The sequence below is a fragment of the Ochotona curzoniae genome, unplaced genomic scaffold, assembly GCF_017591425.1.
Source record: "Ochotona curzoniae isolate NIBS_2020 unplaced genomic scaffold, NIBS_Ocur_1.0 contig_3819, whole genome shotgun sequence".
Lineage (NCBI taxonomy): Eukaryota > Metazoa > Chordata > Mammalia > Lagomorpha > Ochotonidae > Ochotona > Ochotona curzoniae.
The window spans coordinates 54,290,776-54,314,729 of NW_024466004.1; the positions used below are offsets into that span (position 1 = coordinate 54,290,776).

The 23,954-nt window shown below is 46.5% G+C and overlaps 1 protein-coding gene across 2 annotated transcripts; it reads left to right on the plus strand.

Moving 5' to 3' along the window:
* Positions 1–2,773: 2,773 nt before the first annotated feature.
* PRDM1 (PR/SET domain 1) lies at positions 2,774–23,598 on the plus strand. Of its 2 annotated transcripts, XM_040983834.1 has the most exons (7): positions 2,774–3,030; positions 4,658–4,906; positions 11,226–11,345; positions 14,585–14,837; positions 19,509–20,638; positions 20,923–21,051; positions 21,426–23,598. In XM_040983834.1, exons 1-7 carry the CDS (start codon positions 2,989–2,991, stop codon positions 21,999–22,001), a joined length of 2,499 nt encoding a protein of 832 aa, XP_040839768.1. In that variant the 5' UTR covers positions 2,774–2,988; the 3' UTR covers positions 22,002–23,598. The 2 variants fall into 2 exon arrangements, with proteins under 2 accessions (XP_040839768.1, XP_040839769.1); XM_040983835.1 differs by lacking the exons at positions 2,774–3,030; positions 4,658–4,906; positions 11,226–11,345 and adding an exon at positions 14,336–14,344.
* Positions 23,599–23,954: the final 356 nt, after the last annotated feature.

The following is a 23,954-nucleotide window of genomic DNA, read 5'->3' on the forward strand; positions in this document are numbered from 1 at the left end:
CGGAAGAGGAGGCTCTTAGAGAAGAGAGTTCTGGGGCATTTGTGATGCTGCCTGCTATGGTATCGTGACTGCCTGAGAAAACACTGATTAATAAAGGTAACCCACGTTTCTTCCTGGCATTCAAACAGGGAGGGGACTCAGAGGGAGACTAAACTCGCACTAAGGTATTACTTAGATAAAAACATTTTGAGACTCGGGGTTCTAGACAATGACAGCTTCATAGTGCTCTTGGCACAAGTGTGCCATGGCCAGTAGCTGCCAGCTCTTTTCAGTGTCCTACAGACGTGCCCCTCAGGCCTGCTAGAAGGGCTGAGTGGACTCCAAAGGACCGGGCCCACTTCTTCCCTGTGAACAGTTAGCTTTCCTGTTGCAAAGCCTGCTTCCACTCCTTGACTCTGTTTTGTTTCTTATCATCTTAAATGACATTGTTGTCTGTTCTTGACCACTGTAATCATAGCCAAAATTTGCTTGGAGGGGTTTCTTAATTCACTTTTTTTTTCTTTGCCTATTCCTTTGAGACAACAAGTCAACATTTGGAGGATTTTGTATTCAAATACTCTGTGCCTTTACTTTCCTTCCAGTTCCACCCTTGTCCAGCTCAGAGGGAGCACCTGGAACTAATTTTAGGGTTGCCTAGCTAAGCCTCACACTGGTATTTGATGTCTGCGTCTTCCCTAGACTCAAGCCCATTTCACCACCTCTGAAGGTGAGTGCAGGCTGATATTAATTAACAGTGAGTTGATTCACTGACCTCTTCCAGTCATTAAAGCAACTATTTGGCCTAAAATAGCTCTCTTTCCCACCTCAAATACCCAACTTTCTGCCTGTGCCTTTCCTGCATCATGGCTGACTCATGCTCGCTTGCATGGTCTATGTGGCTTTAAGAAGACAGCTTGATCCTAAAAGGGAAGTGAAATACTCTTTCACATCTGCAAGGGAGACTGTGTGAGCAGCAGGCCAGCCTTCAGTATGACTACATTGTTTTTCTGTCCATCGTAGCGCTGACTCAGCATCAGTTAATAAACCCTCTCGAGGAGGCTGGATTTCTCTTGTTTAATTATCATCTTTGAGCTCTCCGAGAACTCTTGGGGAGGGTTCATTCAGTTTTATACCCCTAGCACATCAGCTGTCAAGGGCCTGCTTCCTCTTGGTGCTAGCGTCCCCTCTGGCGTAACATGTAATAACACGGACCTGCAACCAGTGGAGAGTGTGTGTGCTACGCATGTCCCCTAGTGGGAATGTAATTGCTGTGTGCTGCTACGGAGATTCTACAAGGACTTAAGACACAGATACCATCTTCTGGCAAATAATCTAACTTTTTTGGCTTCCTCCTTCTTCTCTCCCTCCACCAAAACAAACAAAAAAATCTGAGAGAGAAAAAAAAAATTTAAAGATAAACAGACATATTTTTTATGATTGAGTAGGGCTTTTGTTTTGCTTTGTTTCATTTCTTCCTGTAAACAAATCATCAGATGTCCACTTCATTGCATGACTAAGTTAGTATCATCAGGTTGGGACTGGGTGTGTGTATGTGGGTGTGTACGTGTGTGGGGGAGTGTATGCACACGTATATTTGAAAGGATAGCAAAGATGTTGAAGTCTAAGGTCGAAAGAGAAGATGAAAAAAGCAAACACAGCTACCTATGGTGAGGCAAGCAGGAAAAGTGGAAGACTCATGTTTCAGTGATCTAATAGTGGTCATTGTACTGGGGTGCTCGCTATAAATGGAGTCTTTGCATCATTGTTTCTCTGAACTGGAAGATTCCTTGCTGAAGGCACACATAGAGAGCACTGAAGGAAGTCAAGCATCTGGTTTGTTTTGTAATGAGAAGCAGGAATGCAAGGTCCACGCTCTTCATAATAAACAAACAGGACATTGTATGGCATCATCACAGGATGTCCTTCCTTCAACAGAGGCACTGGCTGGGCTGGGGCTGGAGGAAAAGCCAGCCAGGGCTCAGAGCGAGCCCCACTAATTACTGCCTCGGATGGCTTTCCCCTCTCAGTGACCAGTTCAGTATCCCCTTAAACCCTCTGTCCATTTTACTAGCCCATTGCTCCTAAGTCTGCCTTGGGTACTGGGAAGAAAAAAACCGGAATGGGGGTGGCGGGGAGAGGGTTTATCTGTAGGATCGTAACTTTTTTCCCGTTTCCCTATTTACTAAATAGTTGAAAGAGAGAAGTTAGTCCTGCCAAAAATGAATGTGTTTAGTTATAAGCAAGGAGAGATGGGGGGGGGGGGTGAAGGGGGGAAGGGAAGGGAGTGCGAGGAGAGAGGAACGAGTCTTAACGCAGACGCTTGCTTGGGACTGGACAGATACATGGTGTGTCATTCAGAAGCAAAATCAATTGAAGTTGCCCTTTACAAGTTCGTGGCGCGCGGCTATCTGGGGTCTGCGGGCTCCAGGGCTGAGGAACCACAGATGGTCTGTCCAGGTACTTCTGAGGTTTCCTTTCATTTGGGGAGTGTGCGCCCCCTTGATCGGCGCCGCAGCAGGAAGACGGGCGGTCTGCCTCTAGAATACAATACCGGCTTAAATTGAAGCCGGGGTTCTGGGCCTTCAAAGGGAAGTCGGAAGATTCCAAGTCATGTTGAAATTCACATGCGAAGAGAGGAAGCTGTGCGCTGGGGAAAGCCCTGAGCCGGCTAAGCTCTGGTGAGTCCAGGTGCCTGAAGTGGCCACGCCCCCACTCCCTCCGGGCAGCTGGTAGCAGTGAATCAGACGAGTGGCTAACGAAATCTACAGCAGGAGGGAGGGGAAAGGAGCCGCCGAGCTGGTTCACACAGACACACAAAGTGCAGCCGTGACACTCGGGCCTCCAGTGTTACGGAGCGGTGAGAGCAGCGCGCGGCACCTGTCCGCCCAGAGCCGGGGCGCGGGCGCCGGCAAGCAGGGACCGGCGCAGCGCGCGTCAGTGCAGCTCAGCCCGCCCGCCTGGACGCGGGCATGATGTGGGCCGGGTACACTTGAGCCGGACGCGTCTCCGATGTTGGATATTTGCTTGGAAAAGCGTGTGGGGACGACCTTGGTAAGGAAGTTGATTTTCTTTCTTTCTTTTTTTTTTTTTTCTGGTTTTGAAATTGATCTGGGAACTTTTTTTTTCTTTCTAGTTTTTGTTTTTGATCACGTACTCGGGGTAAAAAGAAAAGCTTCTGCTTGGGTGCGCTTAGGACTGTCAGACGTTTTTAAAGGACTTTTTCTCCTTTTCTTATGGATCATTAACCCTTTCATTTCGAGATTGCCATTTCATTCCTGGCTCTTGGCCGCTCCCGTCTAACCAAGCAATTTTACTGGGTTGGTTTCAGTTGTCTATTTTCTTTTTATTTCAGCATTTCTTCGGCATTGTAAAGTCTATGTGTTGGAACTATTAAAAAATTAAAGCCGGCTTATTTAAATCGCAACCGTGGGAAAGACAGTTCTGCCTTTTTTTTTTTTTTTCTAAGAGCATCCTATTTAGAGAAGAATTGGAAGACGCGCGGGCTATGCTGAAGGCTTCCCCGTGTTCTGTTTACACGTCCGCAATGGGGAGGATGCCCTGGCTCCTAACTTTGATCAGCCTCGGCTAATGGGAAGGGGAGAGCGTTACAGACGTCCTTTACCTTGTTGTTTCCTTTTTTCATCCCTTCCTCGGAAAGCACTTTTTCTGTGCAGGACGAGAGGATATTCGGGAATATCCTGATCAATTTACAAGGGGAAGCGGGACTCATCCTCCCAAGTCTTTCTGTGTTACAACTGGAGTTACAGTAAACTGCAGTGCATCCGTGACTTCTGGGAATCCATACACTTTCAGATTTCAGTGGAAAGGGCTATTTGCAGCTCAGGACTCGTGAAGGAATTCTGTCTTCAGGGAATTCTCTTGAGCAGTCCGTAGGTTTCGTGTTTGCTTCTCTTCCTCCCATCCCGCCTCCGGAGAGTTGGCGGGAGATGCCCAGACATCCATAGAGACGGCCGGGATGTTTGGTCTCTCACCCCATTCTGGGGAGGCCCCCGCGCTCCGCCAGCCGGCCGGGAAGCTGCAGGGCTAGGGGGATGCTGGCGGCTGCAGTCCCGGGCCAGCGCGCCAGGCGCGGGGGATGAGCGAGCACGCTCAGCGCTCAGCGCCAGGGAGGCAGTTGTTTTGAAAGTTGTTTTGCCTTGGGAGCTGGTGGGAAAGTTCAGTCTTCCCCTTTTGGAAAAAGGCAGGCTGGGTTCCGCTCCTGCACCACACGCGCTTTCCATTTTTAGCTTCATTCAGAGGCAGACAGAGCTCCTTCCTCTTCCTCTCCTTGTTTGTGACACTTTTCTGAGGCAGCTTTTCCACAGTGTTGAGGGTCTGGCGGCCATGACCCTGGGCGCTCTGGGACACAGCACTGAGCACCCGCAACACTTTTCTGCCGCGAGAGGTAAAGGCAGGGAATGTTCAACATCCCCACCTCCAAAGTGAGGTTGCCACTTTTTATTTTCCTTTAACTAAGACAAGCATTTAAAACCCTTGCTTCTTAAAGACAGTGTGCTTTATGCGGCTGTTTGGCTCTTACTCAACTGTACCAAGCACTGTGCATCTGCTTTGAAAGTCCCTCGGACTGCTGCATTAGTCACAGCCGCTGGGAGGGGAGCCACAGCCAGCCAGGGAGGCCAGACAATGGGGGATTAAAGCCCTTTGCCTTCTCTTCCAGGCTGCCCCCAAGTGCAGCTCCAGCACTGTGAAGTCTCAAGGGTTGGCAGAGGGCACCGAGGGGACCATGAAAATGGACATGGAAGACGCGGACATGAGCCTGTGGACAGAGGCAGAGTTTGAGGAGAAGTGTACCTACATTGTGAATGATCACCCCTGGGAGTCGGGTCCCGATGGAGGGACCCCAGTACAGGCTGAGGCATCCTTGCCCAGGAATCTGCTGTTCAAATACGCCACCAACAGCAAAGAGGTAAGCCTCTGGGTTTGGGCTGAAGGAAGTGGACACCTTCTCCCTCCTGTCCTCTAGGCCGCTCTCTTTCTCAGAATCTGTAAGTATCAGGCAAAAATTAGTCCCCGTTTGCATCTCTCACGGCTTTCTCTGTCCCCAAGTCAGTTCCTTCTTTGCGCCAGCCCTCACCCGTGCCATACTAATTAGTAAACACTTAAATCTTGCGGCCAATGGACTTGTCTTAGGCAAGTCGGCTTGGCCTGCAGCCTGGAGTGGGTGAGCTTCGAGAAAGATCTGGACCCACTGGCCATCCTCTTTGGAAGGAGCACACTTTTTCTTAGGAGGGAAAAAAGTTTTTCATGTTTCTTTTGTCTCCCTATGGTCATTAGATGGCTTTATTCTTTTTTAACGAGCAGCTTTATGAGCTGGGTTTCTAAAATTATTCTCAAAACCTTGACGTGTTTATGAATTGAGGTGACGGTAGAAGCCAGGGGAGGGTCATGTAAAAGCGCAGTGTCCTCTGGCCGGATGACTACAGAGCTAACCACTGTTTATCTGCGGCAGCTCCTTTGCTCTGCCTGGCTGGCAGAGCCATGCCTTACTGGCCTCTGAAGTGGGTACACTCTTTGTTGTTTCAAAGGGGCCGAAAACTCAAAATTGGAATGAGCCACTGATTTGTGTTTACCCTTTCATATAACTATGACAGCAAGACGTGTTGGTTAGCTGTGAAATAATTTAAAGAACCACCTCTGGTTGGGAGGCTGTGGCTACTGCAGCTGCCCTCACTACCAGTAGCCTACTGCTGGGTCCAGGTTGGACACATTGACCCCTCCTTGGCCTTGACACCAGCCCCAGTGCCTCAGTGCTGCGAATAAGAAAAGGTGGTGGTGAAGCAGGAACAGAGTTTGCCCTGGGACTATTCCTGATGGCCCGAGCCAGGTCACTTTTTCCCTTCCCCTAAGGAACAAACAGTATTTGGAGGAGCTGGGGAACCTATTGGGGAAACACTTTGACTTGCATCTGAGGGAGAGACACAACCATCTAGCATTCAAGAGCGCAGCTCCGACTCACAGTCACATTAAAAGTTCAAGCTTTTTTCACTGCTGGGAGAAAGCAGGCAGATTTTATACAAAGTAGAATTTAACTTGTAGTGGTATGTGAATGTGATCAAAAAATATAACCTCAAAGGTCAGCCTTCATGATCCCACTTCCTGAAAGGAGGGCTCTCAACAGAAAAGTCTCTTACTGTGTGCGGTCCTTGGGATCCCTGTAGGATGGTTTGGGTGTTTAAGGTTTGGCTGTGGCTTTACAATGTATGTTCATTTTCTTTTGCCCTTACATCAGATTTGTTCAACTGTTGGTCTATTTCCAACATTCATTTGTGATATGTTGCCCTCCCTAACCCATTTAGACTGGATCAAGGGTCTCCATTCAGCTAGTCATCTTTGCTTTTTATTTTTACTATTCTATCAGGTTCTGATCTTCCCTTCAGTTCTTAGACTAAGTTTTTCTGTTTCCATCATTCCACTTTAAAAATGCTCTTAGGTGACTTGGTCCGAGGTTCAGAAAGATAGTCCCTACACGGAAGGCATCAGTCTGAACCAGAGGCAGGACTCAGAGCAGAGTTCTGCCTTGAAGTGCTTTGAGATAATGCTGCACTGGCCCCTCTGGGTGTCACTGTGGTTTTAGTTATCATAGTAACATATTTCAGACTAAGCCCTCATTAAGGATGTTTGATGGCTCTTGTCTGTGCAGTTACTCCCTATTTCAGAATGTTAAGCAACTACAAACAGTACCTGTGTTCCTAAAGATGATCCTTCCAAACTTTCCGGGTTCCTATTTCCCCGTATTTCATTGCACTAAAACCAGGAGTAGATGAGAAAGCGACCAGGAGAGGCAAACTTGAATGTAATCCCGTCTTGCGCTCACTCTGGAATTTGTACCTGTTTTTCTGTTTCTTCATCCTTGTTAAACTTTGGGCAAGGACAGTTCCCTTTAGGAGGTGGGGGGTGGTGGGAGAAAGGATGGTGGAACTGAGCCATTGAGAGGGTAGAGGGCTGCAAACTGGTCCCAGGATAAAGGTTTAGTGTTGATGAAATGCCTGCATTATTCAGTTAGTTCTTGAAGTCCCACAAGCAGTGGAAATAGAAAGAAAAAAAAAAACCCTTTCTACATCTAGTTTTTATCTGACTGATTTATCTTATGCTTCTTGAAGTGTTTTCACCTAAATAGCAGGAGAGGTTACATTATGTACTGTGGTGCTGACATCCTGGGGAATTTTTTTTTAACAAAACCATTTTTCATTATGAATTTGTGCTATGTGTCAGCACCTTTTTTTTTTTTTTGGTTTAAAAACAAAACATACAAATCACATTTCTGATCTTGACCCCTCATTTTTAGATTTGGTGCAGAATCATTCTGCACCTTTAATGAAGCTGTTCTTACTTCCTATTTCCAGAGTGCAAACCGAATATAGACATGCTATTCAAAACTCTGAAAACTTTTTTATCTGAGGGGTTATTCTTTTATGGGGATTTTCCCCTGGTCCTCCTGAAATACTCTTACATGAACATTTGACAGAAACATCAATTTCAACGTTTATATTTTCGCAGCCCGGGGGGCCTGGGAGAGTTTTTGCCCTCAGCTGGGTTGAGGTTGCCCTCAAGAGGCACGGTGGCACTCTGAGTGTGACCTCCCGAGGTCGCGTGCTGATAAATATCAGGCTGATCACGGGCCCTTGGTGTCCACTTTAATTGAAGTCCATCATTAACTCAAGCCATCTGTACAAGTATCTCGCTGTAACATGCAATTCCCTCCCGGGACTGCCTTTTATTTGGGGGACGATGTGCTGAGGCATTGCCACGCTTCCTTTAATATAAAGATAATGAAAGAGGAAACCCTCTTTCCTTCCCCCTAAAGAAAAAAAACATATCCGTTCCCCTCACTCCTTTTAAAAATAGGGTGAATTACAGGCTCAAGGTCTTGGTCCCTTGCGAAGTTCTAGTCCTCTTCACTCCAATATCTATGTAGTCAAAACAGAATTTTAGCTGAATGAGTCATTTTCATGGGGTGGGATTCAAGGAAGGGAAGAGATAGCTCGTAATTACAGTGATTCTAATGGAATCTGGCATGAAGATGCTCGCCTCACATTTAGACCTGAACACTGTTTTTGCTTACAGCCCACTGCTCTATGTAGGTGTGTGTGCGTTAAAAAGGGCTTTATTTACCCATTCCATCCACACACACACCCCCAAAACAGCCATCCTGTATTATCTTTGCTGTCAAAATTGTTCATTCACCCCTTTCTAAGTTGTCAAATCACTTTGTAAAATCAAGAAGCAGCGCTGTCTTTGGTCTGGAAGCTGTATGGGATCATGTTGGGGTTTGTTCTAGAACTGAGGCCACTGCCAGAGACAGACCTGCCTAGGTGGCAGGGGATCTGCTATGCGCAGGAGCACACCCAGAGCTCCGCTTAGGCAGCCCCAGGCCAGCATATTCTTGTTCACAGAGCAGCCTGTCCCCAGCTCTCGTTCTTTAGGACCCTGGTCAGTTCCAGTGAAGTTTCCTTCCTGAGTTAGGTGAACACAGGCTTCACTAGGCTCTTGCTCTGTGCCACAGGTTCTTCTAGGTTCTTCTGCTAACGGGCGGCTTGCTCCCAGCACGGGACGCTGCCAGTGGTGGGTATGGGAGCCTGGAGTAGGCTGATACAGGCCCAGTGGGAGAACTCTGACTGATCTACTCACTGCCCCCACCTTCACCAGCCCTGACTGGCTCCTAGTTTCCCTGTCCTCCAGAGTCACATGAAGGAACATCCCTGAATTGTAGCATTTGTGTACTGCTAGAGAACATCTCAGACATAGGTTTTTTAGATTGAAAAACTGTGTAGAAAGCTGACTTGGAACTGATAGCATGACTTCTAGGATTCCTTCCAACATTGCAAGTCTGATTTTATGTCTCTTTGTCTAATGGTGTGAGTTTGTATATGCCCTGTAACTCTGTGTGTAATAAGATTTTAAAATGTTAAGAGTTTTGTCCCAATCATTAAAGGTAATCTATTACTGAGGTTCTTTCTGTTTTGTCTGGGATGTGGGGATTCTCATAAACCTCTCTCTTCCACAACAAACCTTCCTCCTTTTAATTGCTCTCTGTCTGCTGAATTGCATTTAAGTTATAGCAGGCAAGAACTGTTGCCAGCATTGCTTTGAATCTTCCCTGGTGACTAGGCCACAATTGTGTTCAAATAGATACTGGGTGGCTCCGGCCTTCCCACATTTCTTTTGCAGGAATAAGATCCTGATTAACTTGTTTTTGGCCATAAGAAAATTTATTATTTTTTCCTCTCAGTGTAAATTTGATGGCTCAGAACCCAGGAGGCCTATTCTGTAGAAGAATGGCAATTTAGAAGAGAAATCATGCCTCCCGTGTCATGTTCCTTGTTGGTAATCAAGTTCTGACTCCTGAGACAGTGTCTGCAGGAGACTATAATTTACAACAAAGTTGATGAACCAGTTGAGTACCTTCCTTAAAATTACTGCTTTAAAGTGGATATGTTGAAAATATCAACGGCTAATTATTGGCTCACCAACAAATGGCATTATTTGTTTTTCCTGTTTGTCATTTTAATATTATGGAATGAGCACTTAAATATGAATGTCAAGTGCTGTGTATGTCACAGAAGTCAATTCCATGAATTTTTCACGTGAATTAACTTAATAGCATGTCCCTAAGCAGTAAGCCTCTTAGTAAGTCAGCCTAGTTAAGCTCTGAGTCTATATTGTTGGCCTAAACTGCTGTGAAGTATTCCTGGGCCCTCAGTGGCTGTGCTGCTTACACACGCCGGCAGTGATGAACCATTCTCAAAAGGGCCGATGCATAGATGTACATGAAGGAAAAAGAGATGCACATCTATTTTTTTCAGCTCTTCCAGAAATGCATAAAGGACCAAAAATCATGCTGTTAACTTACCAGCTTTGTTTCAACTTGTGTTAGATATAGGAAATGTTCTTTGTCTCCAGTCTGACTTAATCATTGAATATCAAATTGCTTTAGAAAAACAGTTGGCTGATAAGAAACTCACAGGAGAAAGATGGGCCAGTGAGGATATGCTGATTTCATGTCCAGGTTAAACAGACCTAGGTTCTTGATGAGATTTAGTGAAGGACCTGTATAAATCATGACCAGCATCTTAGAGGCCACTGATTCCCCTTTGCGTCCGCCACTTCAGGTGGACGTCATTCAAGAGACAACAGGGGATCAGAAAATGGAAATAAATATTCTTTTACTCCAATCTTCCTCTGCCCCGCTCCCCCCTCATCCTCTACTGTTTCAATAAGGCATAAGTAATTTTTAGGCTGTTTCGAACGACAAGAAAATAAAAATGGGAAAGAAACCAAAACAAAACCGTAACTTCAAAATGTTATAAAGGACTACAGAGAGAGGAGTTCTTTTGAATAGTGATGAATTGCTTCCTGATTCCCGGTTTGGTGTCTTTTTTTTAACCCCCTCAAAAGAAATTTACGATCAAGGAGGAACTGGTATAGTTGACTTGTTTCTTTAGCCAAGCCCCACAAAGTCAAAATGTGTGATACAGCCAATCCAAGGTCATTTCCTCAGATCTTAGAACCCACAGCTCTCAGAACCTACAGCTCTCCTTGGTTTAAATTCTGTTTCAAAGCCGGATTTTTGACCACTATTGAGTAGAACATGTCAGAGGAGAACAAAGTTACTTGAAAGATCTTTTTCTTCTATTAAAGAGAACTTAGAAGCTATGGGGGGAGAAAAAAAAATAAAACCTCATCTGCAATGAAAAAAAGAATAATGTGTTTGGTTTTTTGGTTCCTAGGCCTTTGTGGAACAGTGAAAGAGCATTATTTTGGTTTCTGAGGTTAAAACTATTTTATGCCCCTCAAGCACTCTGTGTTTATGGTTTGAGGGAGAATGAGAAATAGAAAACTGGGAGCAGGCCTGACTAGTCTCGTCTTGATCACATAATTCTGCATACAGTATCCTACTCTCATTCTAAAGAGAATGACTGCCCTGTTTGTCTAGCCTGAAAAGTAAAGGCCAGAAACACCGCACCCCTGACCAAGTCCTGGGGAACGCGTCTTGAAGACAGACAGAGCTTGATTCAGAACTTCCTTCTCATCTCAGGCTTTAAAGTGTGGTGGTCTTAGGTGAAGCTGGCTGCTCATTAGGGAGGCAACAGTGCTGTCTGCTTTTCCCGAAATATTGCAAATTTTGTTGACGCAGCTTCCCTTTGATTGAAGTCACTATAAAAAAAAAGGTGGGCTAATAGTCAGGAGGAGTCAAGTGATTGCTTCATTTGCTTTACTCCCTTTAGGTGACTGGAGTGGTGAGTAAGGAATACATCCCAAAGGGCACACGGTTTGGACCCTTAATAGGAGAAATCTACACCAACGATACAGTTCCCAAGAATGCCAACAGGAAATATTTTTGGCGGGTAAGTAGGGAAAATTTCTCCAGACTCATAAAGGGCTAGGGAAGAAACCATGTTCGCACAGCAAGGCCACTTCCTTTTTCAACCTGTGCTGGGAAACACTGGGTGTTTAGGGTCCTTGTGGATTGTGGGGATTCTGAACAGCCATGAAGAAACTGGCTGCACGTTTGGCCTTGGAAACGTGGCTTCTAGGTGGTTATTGATGGAGCTGTGGGATCTGCCTGAATGTTGGTTTTTTTGCAATTCATTAGAGCTTTGTGATGAAAGGAAACAGTTTGCTGCTAGCTTCAAGGCTACATTCATTTGCATTTCTCTGCAAGGAAGTAGTAGTGAGTCACCAAAGCCTTAGATTTCACCCCCCCCTTCTTGGTTTCTTGCTGAGTTAACTTTAATCCAATGGCGGAGTTCTCATAAAGGAATTCTCTTGAAGATGGACATTTGTAAGGAAGGAGGACCAGAAGAGACATTAAGCTTAAAGGACTGGTGCTGCTTAAATGCACAGGCACCATCAAACTACCAGATTGGATGGTGTGTAAATCACTCCCAGGGCCTAAGGAAAACGAATGTGGTCCTGTGAGGCGATATGCCATCCTGTCATATCCAGAGGGGAGGTCTGGCTCAGACCATTGGCCTGGAATTGTCAAGGTTGGCCAAGACCCTTCACCACCACTTCCCCTGCTAGCTGAACTAATCGGATGTGGAATTCTGGAGTCAGAGCAAGGAGTGAGCAGAGAAAAACTAGACCAGCCTGCTTTCCCTCTCCCCGCAGATGCTTCCAGAATATTCACTTTCCTCAATTGCACAATAAAGCAAATCTTTTTAAACACGTGGCAGAAAATGTACATGATCTGAACCCCTGCAGGAAACAAGTGTGTGGTAACAATCAAAATTTGGCTAGTGTTTGCTGCGACTGGGCTGCCCAGAGAAAACATCTTTTGGATGAGTAGCATAACCCAGAAAAGTTCGAGGTTTTTTTTTTTTTTTAATGTATCTAACCATTTCCTGATCAAAGGAGAGCAGTTACAGATTCACTAAACAATAGTTTGCTGAGAAGGTTTTATTATTATTTCCTATTCACTCCATGACTTATCAGTGGGGAAAGTGTGAACATGTTTTGGCCTTTCTTCTCAGAAGCAAGCCACACAGGTGTATAAATCTTGGCGTGGAAGGTCTGAAATCAGACAGTTCAGCATAAGTGTCGTTAACATGTGGTCATTTTCATAAGACCCAAGACGCACCTGAGACTCTCCCATCTTGAGCCCAGTTCCCTGTTTCACTTACAGATTCACTCTAAGTCACTGCGAGGCTTTCCTCGGGGAGGATTTATTTGAATCAGTCTTTCACATGCAAAGGATGCTGTAGGAGATCACTTCCCACATGTTGTTAAAAGCATCCTGATTTTGCTGGCAGTAATACGAACATCTGTCATGCAGAAAGAAAAAAACGTTTCATGCAAATGCCACACCGTCCAAGAAGAGAAGGGATGTTCAAGTTGAGAAACCGATGACATTTCTTGTAACTGTACCATGAGTCAGCACTTTTTTTAATCTTCTTGATAATACCTGTGGAAATGCAGCAAAGTGACAGGCGGCGGCGTTCACGGTCCGCGTGCGTGATTTTTTTTTTTTTTGAGTGGAGGTGTGCGTGTGTGACTTCATGGCCTCGGCGTTTTTCTTTTGTCAATGAAGATACAGTAAATTGCAGTCCAGGGAAGGCTGCCTGGAATCAAGAGACCCAGAGCTTTAGAAAGCAGTTTCCGCCCGCCCCAGCACTGTGCAAGGGCGCTGGAACCCCAAGTTCCTGGAAGTTTGCACATCAGAGTAAACAAACTTGAAAACCCCTCTTGATAGCTGAATTCACCCAGCCTTGTTCCATTTTCTCTTAACAAAACACACCGCAAAAGCTCTCACAAGCCGCTTTGATGAAGCCACATGTATTTCCCCCTTCACAATTTACAGGAAGTTACTCTGAAAAGAAAGTGATTCTGGTGTTTACTGCCCGTGTTAAAGGGACAGAGTTCCTTTTTATTTCTGATAATGTGGGAGTGACATACAGAGCCGATTCATAGACTAGCCTAGTCAGTGAGTGACTAAGAGGAGAGCAGGTCCCCTGCTCTGGCAACAGTCGCTCCTCCCTGCTGTCAGAAGTTGCAGGTAACCAGGTGCGGACTGCTATAGGTGTAGGGAGAAGTGTGACAGCTCAAGAAGAGGAGGTATCTCTCTTAAAAAGAGGGAGAGGGAGAAACGTGCCTTGGAGGGGCAGGCGACATTCATCAAGCCCATCCAGTAAGAGCGTGTCTTTCTGCTTCCCTGCCTTTCTGCCAAGAGGCCTGAGCGCATGTCCTTGCTCTTCTCCCAAAAGCACTCTCCCAATCTGGGAGTTCTATGTGTCGTGCTCAGCCACCCTCTTCCCAGAGAAGAGCTCGCTCTCTATTCTGTCTGTCCGGTTTTTTTTGGCTTAAAAGAAGAGCTCAAGACTGAACGTGTGGATCAGGAGAAAAAGCGACTTCTCGGTAGACTGTCAAATGCTGGCCGCCTTCCCCGCGTTCACTTTGTTATGGCAGGTGAAGTTCACCTTTGCCCCACCCAAGCGTTTCCACCGACAGGCCAGGTTCCAAGTATTCATATGAACAAGTGTTACTTTGGGACTCTGGAGGGTTGGGGGTGGAGGATGTTTGCATAGTCTAAGCCTTGGGCGGGGGTGTAGGAAACGGCAAGTACAGAGGCCATAGAAAAAGCTGAGAGGCTGAGCTTGACGCCGTCAGCCGGCCTGGGCTCTTACCCAGTGACTCAAAGCACTCCAAGTCAGCAGAATCCGAAGTGAAGGCCGGAGCTTCGCCCATTGGCGGCTCAGTGCTGTAGCGAAAGTAGTACTAGCTGGTGGTTGAAGCAGTCGGTTTGGGACAGCTTCTTAAATGAAATCGAGGGTGTGGAGGGGGGAGTTTCATTCTTCTGTTATTTTTCCCGAACATGAAAAGATGATAAAAAACTGAAATGGAAAAGGTAACTGCCGAACTGTGCCTTACCTGTTTCCGCCCTTCTTTCTGCTGATTCAAGAGACCTCTCCGGCTTACCCGTTCCAATGCTGTTTTCTCTTCTAACTAGGAGCCAGGGGATCAGAAATCACACACACACACAGATAGACACAGTCCTGGCTGTGTGTGTGGATTGCAAGAAGGGGGCCCGGCGGTTTTTTCATTGCTCTGGGCTGACTTTGTTTTTCTCTTTTGTTTTTTTGGACAGATCTACTCCAGAGGGGAGCTTCACCATTTCATTGATGGCTTTAACGAGGAGAAGAGCAACTGGATGCGATACGTGAATCCAGCACATTCTGCCCGGGAGCAAAACCTGGCTGCGTGTCAGAACGGGATGAATGTCTACTTCTACACCATCAAGCCTATCCCTGCCAACCAGGAACTTCTTGTGTGGTATTGCCGGGACTTTGCAGGAAGGCTTCACTACCCTTATCCTGGAGAGCTGACAATGATGAATCTCAGTAAGTGGATTACAGAACAAGAAAATACAAAAATGCCAGTAATGTCAGCTCTGCCCTTATGAGCTAATAACATGTTGTTTAATTACATGGCTTCACCATCTGTTGGGCCAAGTAGGTGGCTTACACCAGGGACTAGGGCAAGGAAAAAGAATAGTTTAGTCCCTGTTTTCTTTTCGGAAATAGGCTCATTCAAAAATAAAACACTGGAGAGTTGAATTCAGGAGGTGCCAGGGATATACCTCTAGGAATACATGTCTAATTCTCACTGATGCAGAAGCGGGCGGTTGGAACAATCTTACTGAGACCTTGAAATGTTACAGAGTAGACATTTGAACATAAAGGTACAGTCTGATGTGGAACATCATACAATTGTTTCTAGAAAAAATGATGTCATAATTTTTCAAATACTGTTCTAAATGAATAACCCTGAAGATTTCATATCTTCACTTCCTTTCTTATGGTAAAAATTAATCTGCTGTCCTGATCAGTATTACCATAACCACCTCTCACTTTATCTTTACAAATTCTTGGTCACTTAGGTTTGCAAGCTTTTACTTTTTTATTGGGTGTCAAAATTGCTGCCATGGCCTGTGTCTGCAAAGGCTACTTGGGTTTAGTCATTCTCAAGCAATTTCTATGAATGATTTCAGAGTCACCATAAAATCCTCACCTCCGCCAGGCCTACATTCGGAGGTTCTTACAGATGGCCCAATTTGTTTTGTAGCAGTTTGCAAAACCAGCTTCTTTTGGTGTAAGGGTAAAAACTCCAGTGCTTGAAATGCTTGTCCCTTTCTATACGGATGTCATCTCAATCTTTAAGGAAGCATTTCTAGAAAAGTACAAAAAGTTCCGGTTATCCTTTACTTGGTTTGACCAATTCTTGATCTGGCTTTATCTAAAGGTTAAACAGTTGATGTGATTTTGGAATGAATATAGATTCTAATGGAAATTAGAATTTTGACTTCAACATTAGAGCCAATTACTCATCCTAGGCCTGTGTTAGCCAATCCAGATCTCTATTTGGGGTTCTTTTCATGCTGTTTGGTTTCCTTAATCTTCGAATCAGAAGACAGTCCCTGCAGTTCTCTTAAAATCTGGGGCTATGTAGCAGCTTATAGGCTTTCCCCATAAGGTCACAGCTTTGAATTTGTAATAAATGCACCTAATGGACACTACTGAGCTCCCAGAAAAGTTCTTGGAGTGTTTGGAAGCAGACTGGCTTCCAGCATGAGCAGAAACATCATGATTAGGCCCTGGCTAAGGTAGCAGTTTTCTGCTTCCTCTCCCTCTCTTCCCCCCACCCTGTCACTAAGAGGCTGTGCCATACCCTTGGGCCTGAACATTCCAGGAGGCGGTCTGCCCTGCTGGAGCCTGCATGTGCCTGGCCCAGTGCTGAGGGCCTGGTAGCAGAAGTCACAAAGGCACAGTCACCATTCTGAGGAACCCAGGGTATCTCTTCTTAAGAAGAGATGCTGCTTCCTCCTGACTTGCTTAGCAAAGGCAGCCACTTCCTCTTGGAGGTCTGCTTACACATTTGGAATTTGATCATTCGTGGATTCAGGGAATGTCTTTTTCTGTTGTGGTGGGTTTCTGGGTTTTGTTGTTGTTGTTGTTGTTCTTGCTCTTGTTGCTGTTGTTTAACATGGTAAGTCCATTTGGAATGTCCTACCCCAGTAACTTTGCACCAATCCCAAAGCTTCCTACAGACTCCTTGCAGCCTGTGCCAATCACAGCAAGGTTCCAAAGGCCTGACATTTTTTATTCTCCAAACTGGAGGTGCTGTTGCCAATATTTTCACAAGTCAAGGGCTGATTCTTTGGGTTCTGAACTGTCAACGTGTACAGTGAAGTGACTCTTTTGTTCCTCCACTTTTACTTGTGTGTGATTTTTTTTTTCTAAATGGTGATTTAGCATTTTCAAATAAGCTCTCCTTTTCCAATATTCATAGTAAAGAATGAGAGTTAACGATAACCAGTCCCATTACCAGACTCCTGCTACCGATTGTGAAACCTGTTGTCTTAGGTGTGGCAAGGGGTGATGACTGAGACTCTGATCAGGAAAATTTCCACTATTTCATCAGCCCTAATGGGTAGACTGTGTCTCCATCTGAGCTCCAAAATATGTCGGGGTTCCATACTTAGAGCACAGAGGTTGATGCCACACCAGACCAGGAGAACTCAAAGACAGCGGGGATGGTTCAACCGGTAGAGTTTTGAAAAGGGACTTGAAACAAACCGAAATCAAGAAAAATCAGCACACAGCAAATCATAGAATGAATGATGTGGGTCTTTTTTTTTTTCAAACAAGAAAGAAAATTTAGAGTAAAAGAATTCTTAAGTGAAGCCCCTCAACCCTCCCAATTTTGGGGGACAGGGTATTTTTTTTTTCCTATCTAACCAACCCATCTAGAAAACAGTTGACCAAATTATAAACTTCTAAATGTTAGTCTGCTTTCTCAGTTTCAGTTGAAAACAGACTTTGTTTTGCCTACTGCAGAACTTCTAGGTTCTTTCTTGTAGTCTCGGGGGTTCTTATTATAGATCGAAAATGTGAGTCGGCATAATCAAGCCTTTCAGAGCCTTCAGAAGCAGTTCACTCTTGAAATGACTCCGTCCGCCTACAGCCATTTAAGATTTAAGAACAAAAACAGATCTTGATTTTCTTTTTCATGTTAACTCAAGCTGCTGCTGAGTGGGAGAGTCAGAAATGACACGCGCTCCCCTGATTACTCAGCTGCTGAAGGATGAGTTTTTACCGTGAGCGCCTTCCGAAGGACTCCATCATGACTTCCACCTGCCAACCGGCCCAGGGGAAAGTTCCGCCCTGGATCGCCCCACCGGCATATAACTCCGTGGATCCCAATGCCTAGTCATTTCATGTGGATTGACTTCTCTAGCAAGCACCTGTGCTACGTCTGTGGCATAGGAAATTAAACATTTAGACTTTTCATTGTTGGTTGCCTGCCCCCCCCCCCCGTTGGTTTTCTATCAGTTCAGTAAGGAGGCTTCCGTGAAAGATCACTTGAGTCAACTGGGGGGACAGACTTACATGTGCATGTTTTAATTTGTTGAATTTTAGAACCAGGAGAGTATTGAAGGCTTTGGGAAAATTAGGAACCTTCGCTGTAATTAGCCAGTCAGGCATGGCACAAGTTATGAGGGTGACGTGTCTATATCTTCATTTTCTAGAGACAGTATCTTTTAAAACAAAAATGCTTCCAGATCGATTTCTCTTTCACCTCCCTACAATTCCGGGGTTGGGGTAGGGGGTGGGCTGCCTTTGCCAATCAGCATACTCTACCATTTTAGCTTTTAAAAAACAAAAGTGACAATTTGAACTTCCTGCCTGCTGGGCCTCCCTGAAAGGCTGATATTGGTCTGATAAGAGGTTATTTATTTTGGTTTAGTGCCTTCAGAAATCCCTCTTCCCTCAACAAGTTTTCCATCACTGTCCCCTGATCCGCATCTTCCCTGATAGTGATTGTGCCCGGGTGTTTATTCTGGTGCTCCCGCTGACTTGCTGGCTTCCCTGCAGTGACTGATAACAGCTGGCAGGAGATAACATTCTCCCAGACTTCCAGCCTGCAGCCCAGGCCCATCAGCCTGGAGACTGGCTGTTCTCTAGACTTCCCCTCTCTCCCATAGCTGGAACTCAAACAAGCCAGAAACTTTTAAACATTAAGGGTGCTTCTCCTGGGCTTTGGAACTTTTCAGTTATTTGGTGGCTAGTTCAAGAGTGAGAGAAATAACACCATCTCCCCCCAAAGCAATCACCGCCTTGGACTTTCTAGTGAGGCAGGTGTCCCAGCTTGAGTGATTACCTTCCAGTGACCGAAGCTCATGGCCCAGGCATGGTTGTGTTTTACTTTTGGTTTCCAGGGAAGACTGAGAAGGGGAGGTTTCGCTTTTTTCCTGCCCTAGCCGGGTGTTTTCCAAAAGGCATCATTCACCTTGTGTGTCTGTGGGTAGGGCTGGCCTGCGACTGTCTGCTGGTTGCCGCTCCTACGTGGTGTATTTACCAAGCCAGAAGATACTCTCTTTGAAACCAAACACTTGTTCTCGGCTGCCTGTTTTCTTTGCTGCTCAGTGAGTTGAACTGGCTCCGAAGCACCTGTTGTGACTGGTGTCCCTGTCTGCTTTGTGATTCCCAAGGGGAGCACAGCACTGCTGGGAGCCCAGGCAAACTGAAGCCATGGGATGACCTCCACGTAGCTGCTATGGGCCTACGCCATTGAAACCATGGCCTTATCAAATTCTTATTAAACAGAACTGAGGTGAAAAGTGATGACTGTTTATTACTTGAAATGACTCTTCACCTTTCACATCTAGTTGGCAGCAGTGGGTGCTGATTTCCTTGAGGTAAACTGTGAACAGCAGAATTGGCTTTTATTACCTCTGACAATGCCCACCCCATGTTTTGTTTCGTTTTGTTTTTTCCCATGACACAATCTTGTTTGAACTCAAACAGCACTTTCCTACAATGTAGTTCTGGAGAGTGGAAACACAACTGCCTCATGATGCTATTTGTTCTAGAGATGTTACCATTGTCCACCTCCCAAAAACCTCTGAGAGAGTGGCTCAGGGGCACTGGCAGGCACAAGTGCCCACCGGGGATTGGGGTCTCTGCTGCTTGGGTTGTCCCTGTAACGGACCCCTGTCTCCTTTTTTTCAGCACAAACACAGAGCAGCCCAAAGCCACTGGGTACTGAGAAGGGTGAACTATGCCCCAAGAGCGCCCCAAAGAGAGAGCACAGCGTGAAAGAAATTCTTAAGTTGGACTCGAACCCTTCCAAAGGCAAGGACTTGTACCGTTCCAACATTTCACCCCTGGCTTTCGAGAAGGACGTGGATGACTTCAGGAAAAACGGGAGCCCTGAAATGCCCTTCTACCCCCGGGTGGTCTACCCGATCCGGGCCCCTCTCCCCGAAGACTTCCTGAAAGCTTATGGCATGGAGAGACCCACCTACATCACCCAATCCCCAATCCCGTCCTCCACCACGCCGAGCCCCTCGGCAGGGAGCAGCCCTAACCCTAGCCTCAAAAGCTCCAGCCCCCATAGCAGCCCAGGCAACACCGTGTCCCCGCTGGCCCCTGGCTCTGACTCCTACACTTACTTGAACACACCCTACGGTGCCGCCGGGGAAGGCCTGGGCTCCTATCCGGGCTACGCGGCTGCATCCCACCTTCCACCGGCTTTCATCCCCTCTTACAATGCCCACTACCCCAAGTTCCTGCTACCCACCTACGGCATGAATTGCAACGGCCTAGGCGCCATGGGCAACATCAATGGCATCAACAACTTCGGCCTCTTCCCGAGGCTGTACCCGGTCTACGGCAACCTCCTTGGCGGGGGGAACCTGTCGCATCCCATGCTCACCCCAGCTTCTCTCCCGAGTTCCCTGCCCCCCGAAGGAGCCCGGAGATTGCTGCAGCCTGAGCATCCACGGGACGTGCTCGTGCCAGCTCCCCACAGTGCCTTCTCCCTGACCGGGGCAGCCGCCAGCCTCAAGGACAAGACGTGCAGCCCCACCAGCGGGTCTCCCACTGCGGGCACAGCCGCCTCGTCGGAACACGTGGTTCAACCCAAAGCTACCTCAGCAGTCATGGCGGCCCCGGGTGCTGGCAGCAGCAGCAGTGGCAGCGTCGCCAGCGGTGGCGACGAGGCCATGAATCTCATCAAGAACAAGAGGAACATGACCGGCTACAAGACGCTGCCCTACCCGCTGAAGAAACAGAACGGCAAGATCAAGTACGAGTGCAATGTGTGCGCCAAGACGTTCGGGCAGCTGTCAAATCTGAAGGTAGGCGCCACAGTGTTGGTTCGGGTTGGTGTTTGTGGCCAGGAGTCAGCTAGCTGGCAAGGGGTCCATGTGGCTTCTCCTGTGCTCTTGCTACTCCTTGCTCTTAGGGCTCTGGGCAAGTTCCCTTCCTCCTTTGGGTCCAGAAAATCCCTGCTAGCCTGTGGTTTTATGTCTCACGTTGGAGATTTGGACAGCCGCATGCAAGACGGGCTGGTGTTTGAACAGAGCATGGGGCACAGAGCGCAGTGGTAACCCTGTGTGGCTTCTCCCTACCCCTCCCCCAGGTCCATCTGCGAGTGCACAGCGGAGAGCGGCCTTTCAAATGCCAGACGTGCAACAAGGGCTTCACCCAGCTTGCCCACCTGCAGAAACACTACCTGGTACACACGGGAGAGAAGCCACACGAATGCCAGGTAGAACTTTTGACCTCTTCTGGCAAACATCTGGGGAACTGCCCCCCACCCTCCTGTGTCACATGTAGTGACACCAGAATTCAACCTTGTCAGGGCGGATGGCACTGTGGCACGCCCCAGGGGCTCTGCCCTGTGCCTGCTGATAAGCTAAGATGATGACACAGCTAGCTTCCAGTGGGTGGGAACAGGGCAGGGGAAATAAATACCACCTCGGGTGCCCCGTATGTCCATATCCCTCCCCCCTCCTGTTTGCTTGATAGGTGCCATGGGACGCTGCCCGCCTCCCAGGGTACTGCTGGGTGTGGGCCTGTCGGCTCTCTCCTCCCATTGGCAGCTCATCATCTCTTGTCCTCCTTGCTGCCCCTACCTTGTAGGTCTGTCACAAGCGATTCAGCAGCACCAGCAATCTCAAGACACACCTGCGCCTGCACTCAGGAGAGAAACCCTACCAGTGCAAGGTGTGCCCTGCCAAGTTCACGCAGTTTGTGCACCTGAAACTGCACAAGCGCCTCCACACCCGGGAGCGGCCCCACAAGTGTGCCCAGTGCCAGAAGAGCTATATCCATCTGTGCAGCCTCAGGGTCCACCTCAAGGGCAACTGCCTCATGGCCCCGGCCAGTGGGCTGCCCCTGGATGACCTGACTCGCATCAACGAAGAGATTGAGAAGTTTGACATCAGTGACAACGCGGACCGGCTCGAGGACATGGAGGACAACATTGATGTGACCTCTGTGGTGGAGAAAGAAATTCTGGCCATGGTCAGAAAAGAGAAAGAAGAAACTGACCTGAAAGTGTCTTTGCAAAGAAATGCGGGGAGCGGACTCCTGTCCTCAGGGTGTGGCCTTTATGAGTCATCAGAGCTGTCCCTCCTCAAGTTGCCTCACAGCAACCCACTACCTCTGGTACCGGTAAAGGTCAAACAGGAAACGGTCGAACCAATGGATCCTTAAGGTGGTCAGCAAGCGTGTGTGGTTCTCCAGTTACGACTGGTGGCAAGCGCAGTTGCCTGCAGCATATGACCTGTCCATGATTCCAGTTCTGCAGAGCGCACCCGACAGCAGGTGGCTCCCCTCCCCCTCTGCAATCTCAGGGCGTACAAAGAGGTAGACTATATATATATATATATATATATATATATGCATATTATATATACTTATTTACACCCACGTCTATATATTTGAACCTGTGTATTTTGACTATTTGTGTGGATATGTTTTTGCATAGCCTTCCTATTACTAAGACTATTGCCTAGCCATAATTATTTTTTCAATGATAATCCTTCATAATTTATTATACAATTTATCATTCAAAAAGCAATAATTAAAAAACGTTTACAATGACTGGAAAGATTTCTTGTAATTTGAGTATAAATGTTGTATTTTTTTGTTGCTGTTGCCTTGTGGCTATTCTTTGTAGATAATTTCTGCACAGCTGTTCTAAGTACCTAAGATGACTCAACAAATACGTGACTCTCAAATACGTCAACCTCTCTGGATAATAATGATTTGAAATGAGGTTTTTAGGTCCTGATGTTGCCAAAGTCAGAAAGTTGATGTGTTCACGGATAGGACTGTACTGTTTGAACACCCATGTAGCATGCGGTGGGTGGGGTGTGTATATGTGCAGAATTACCCAATGAGTAGAAGTCGGAAAGGGAATCTTGGGATATTTCTGTTGATAGTTCATGCATACTTTGGTCCCTAGCCACAATTTGATCGAGAAGGTGACAAGAAGGCTGTTCCAGCCTGTTCCTCCCCACTCCTCAAATCCATGTGACTCTTGCATCCTGATGTTACTGAAAATGTGAAGACAAAAAAAAAAAAATCCACCAAGTGTAAATCCACCGTGGAATTTCCCGCAAAGCACAGGTGGCTTTGTGTGTGTGTATGAGGTGGGAGGGAAAGGGTTTGTTGTTGAGTTTTGTTTTATTTTGAAGTCAAAAGTGCACAAACATGGTCCTGTCTACCAGGAAGGATTTGACGTAGATGGGCTCAAGGCCACACTTGAAGGGCAAACACACAGAAAGATGAAAACGGGTATTCTGGTCTTAGGGTAAAGCTGGTCATAAACATTCCTAGCCTGAACACATCGGTTGTGCTTCTCTATAAAACTGTGGTTCTCCTCAGTATTTGTGCTTTTGCATTTTATGGTTAATTTAATTGAAGATGAAAGGGCATTGCTAAGTTGTTCAACAACAATTACCTCATCGAGTGTGTCCAGTCGTGCAGGAAATGATGTCTTCTATGACTTGCTACTCTCTGGGAAGAACCGAGCCTGTGTGCTCGGCAGAGATGGACTGACTGCGTGTCATTCCGCCTTTCACTCCGCCAAGGCCAAAGACTCACTCCATGTTGGCATTCGAGGTGTAGCAAAGGATGATGTGTATTTATGAATCTATTTATACAACTATACCATGTGTATATATAATATATTTATAACCACTTAAATTGTGAGCCAAGGCATGTAAAAGGCCCTGCTTTTCCTAAGGGCAAAAAATAAGAAAAAAAAAAAAAAAGAAAACTGCTTTCTGAAACTATGCTTTAAGTCCCACCATTAGGCTTCGGCACCCCCTGCCTACTTAGAGAGACCCAAAAACCTGGTGCAGCGATGGGGACCACATCCCAATACTGGAGAAAGACATGTATCACTTTTTGGGATTCAGGATCAGCTAAAACAGCTTTATTTTTGTTTTTACCACCTGCTCCTTATGTGGTCACACTCAAATAGCAGAAGTCACTCTCAGTCTCTTCCTCTGCTGCAGCCCCCTTACTATGCACTGCTCTGTCACTAGTCAGTCTGTTTTATGTATTCAACATTGTTCAGGTCACTTAGCGTCAACCAGCGCATGTTGATAACAAATTGTATTGCAATCCAGGGAAACCTCAAAGCCTTATCGATCAGTC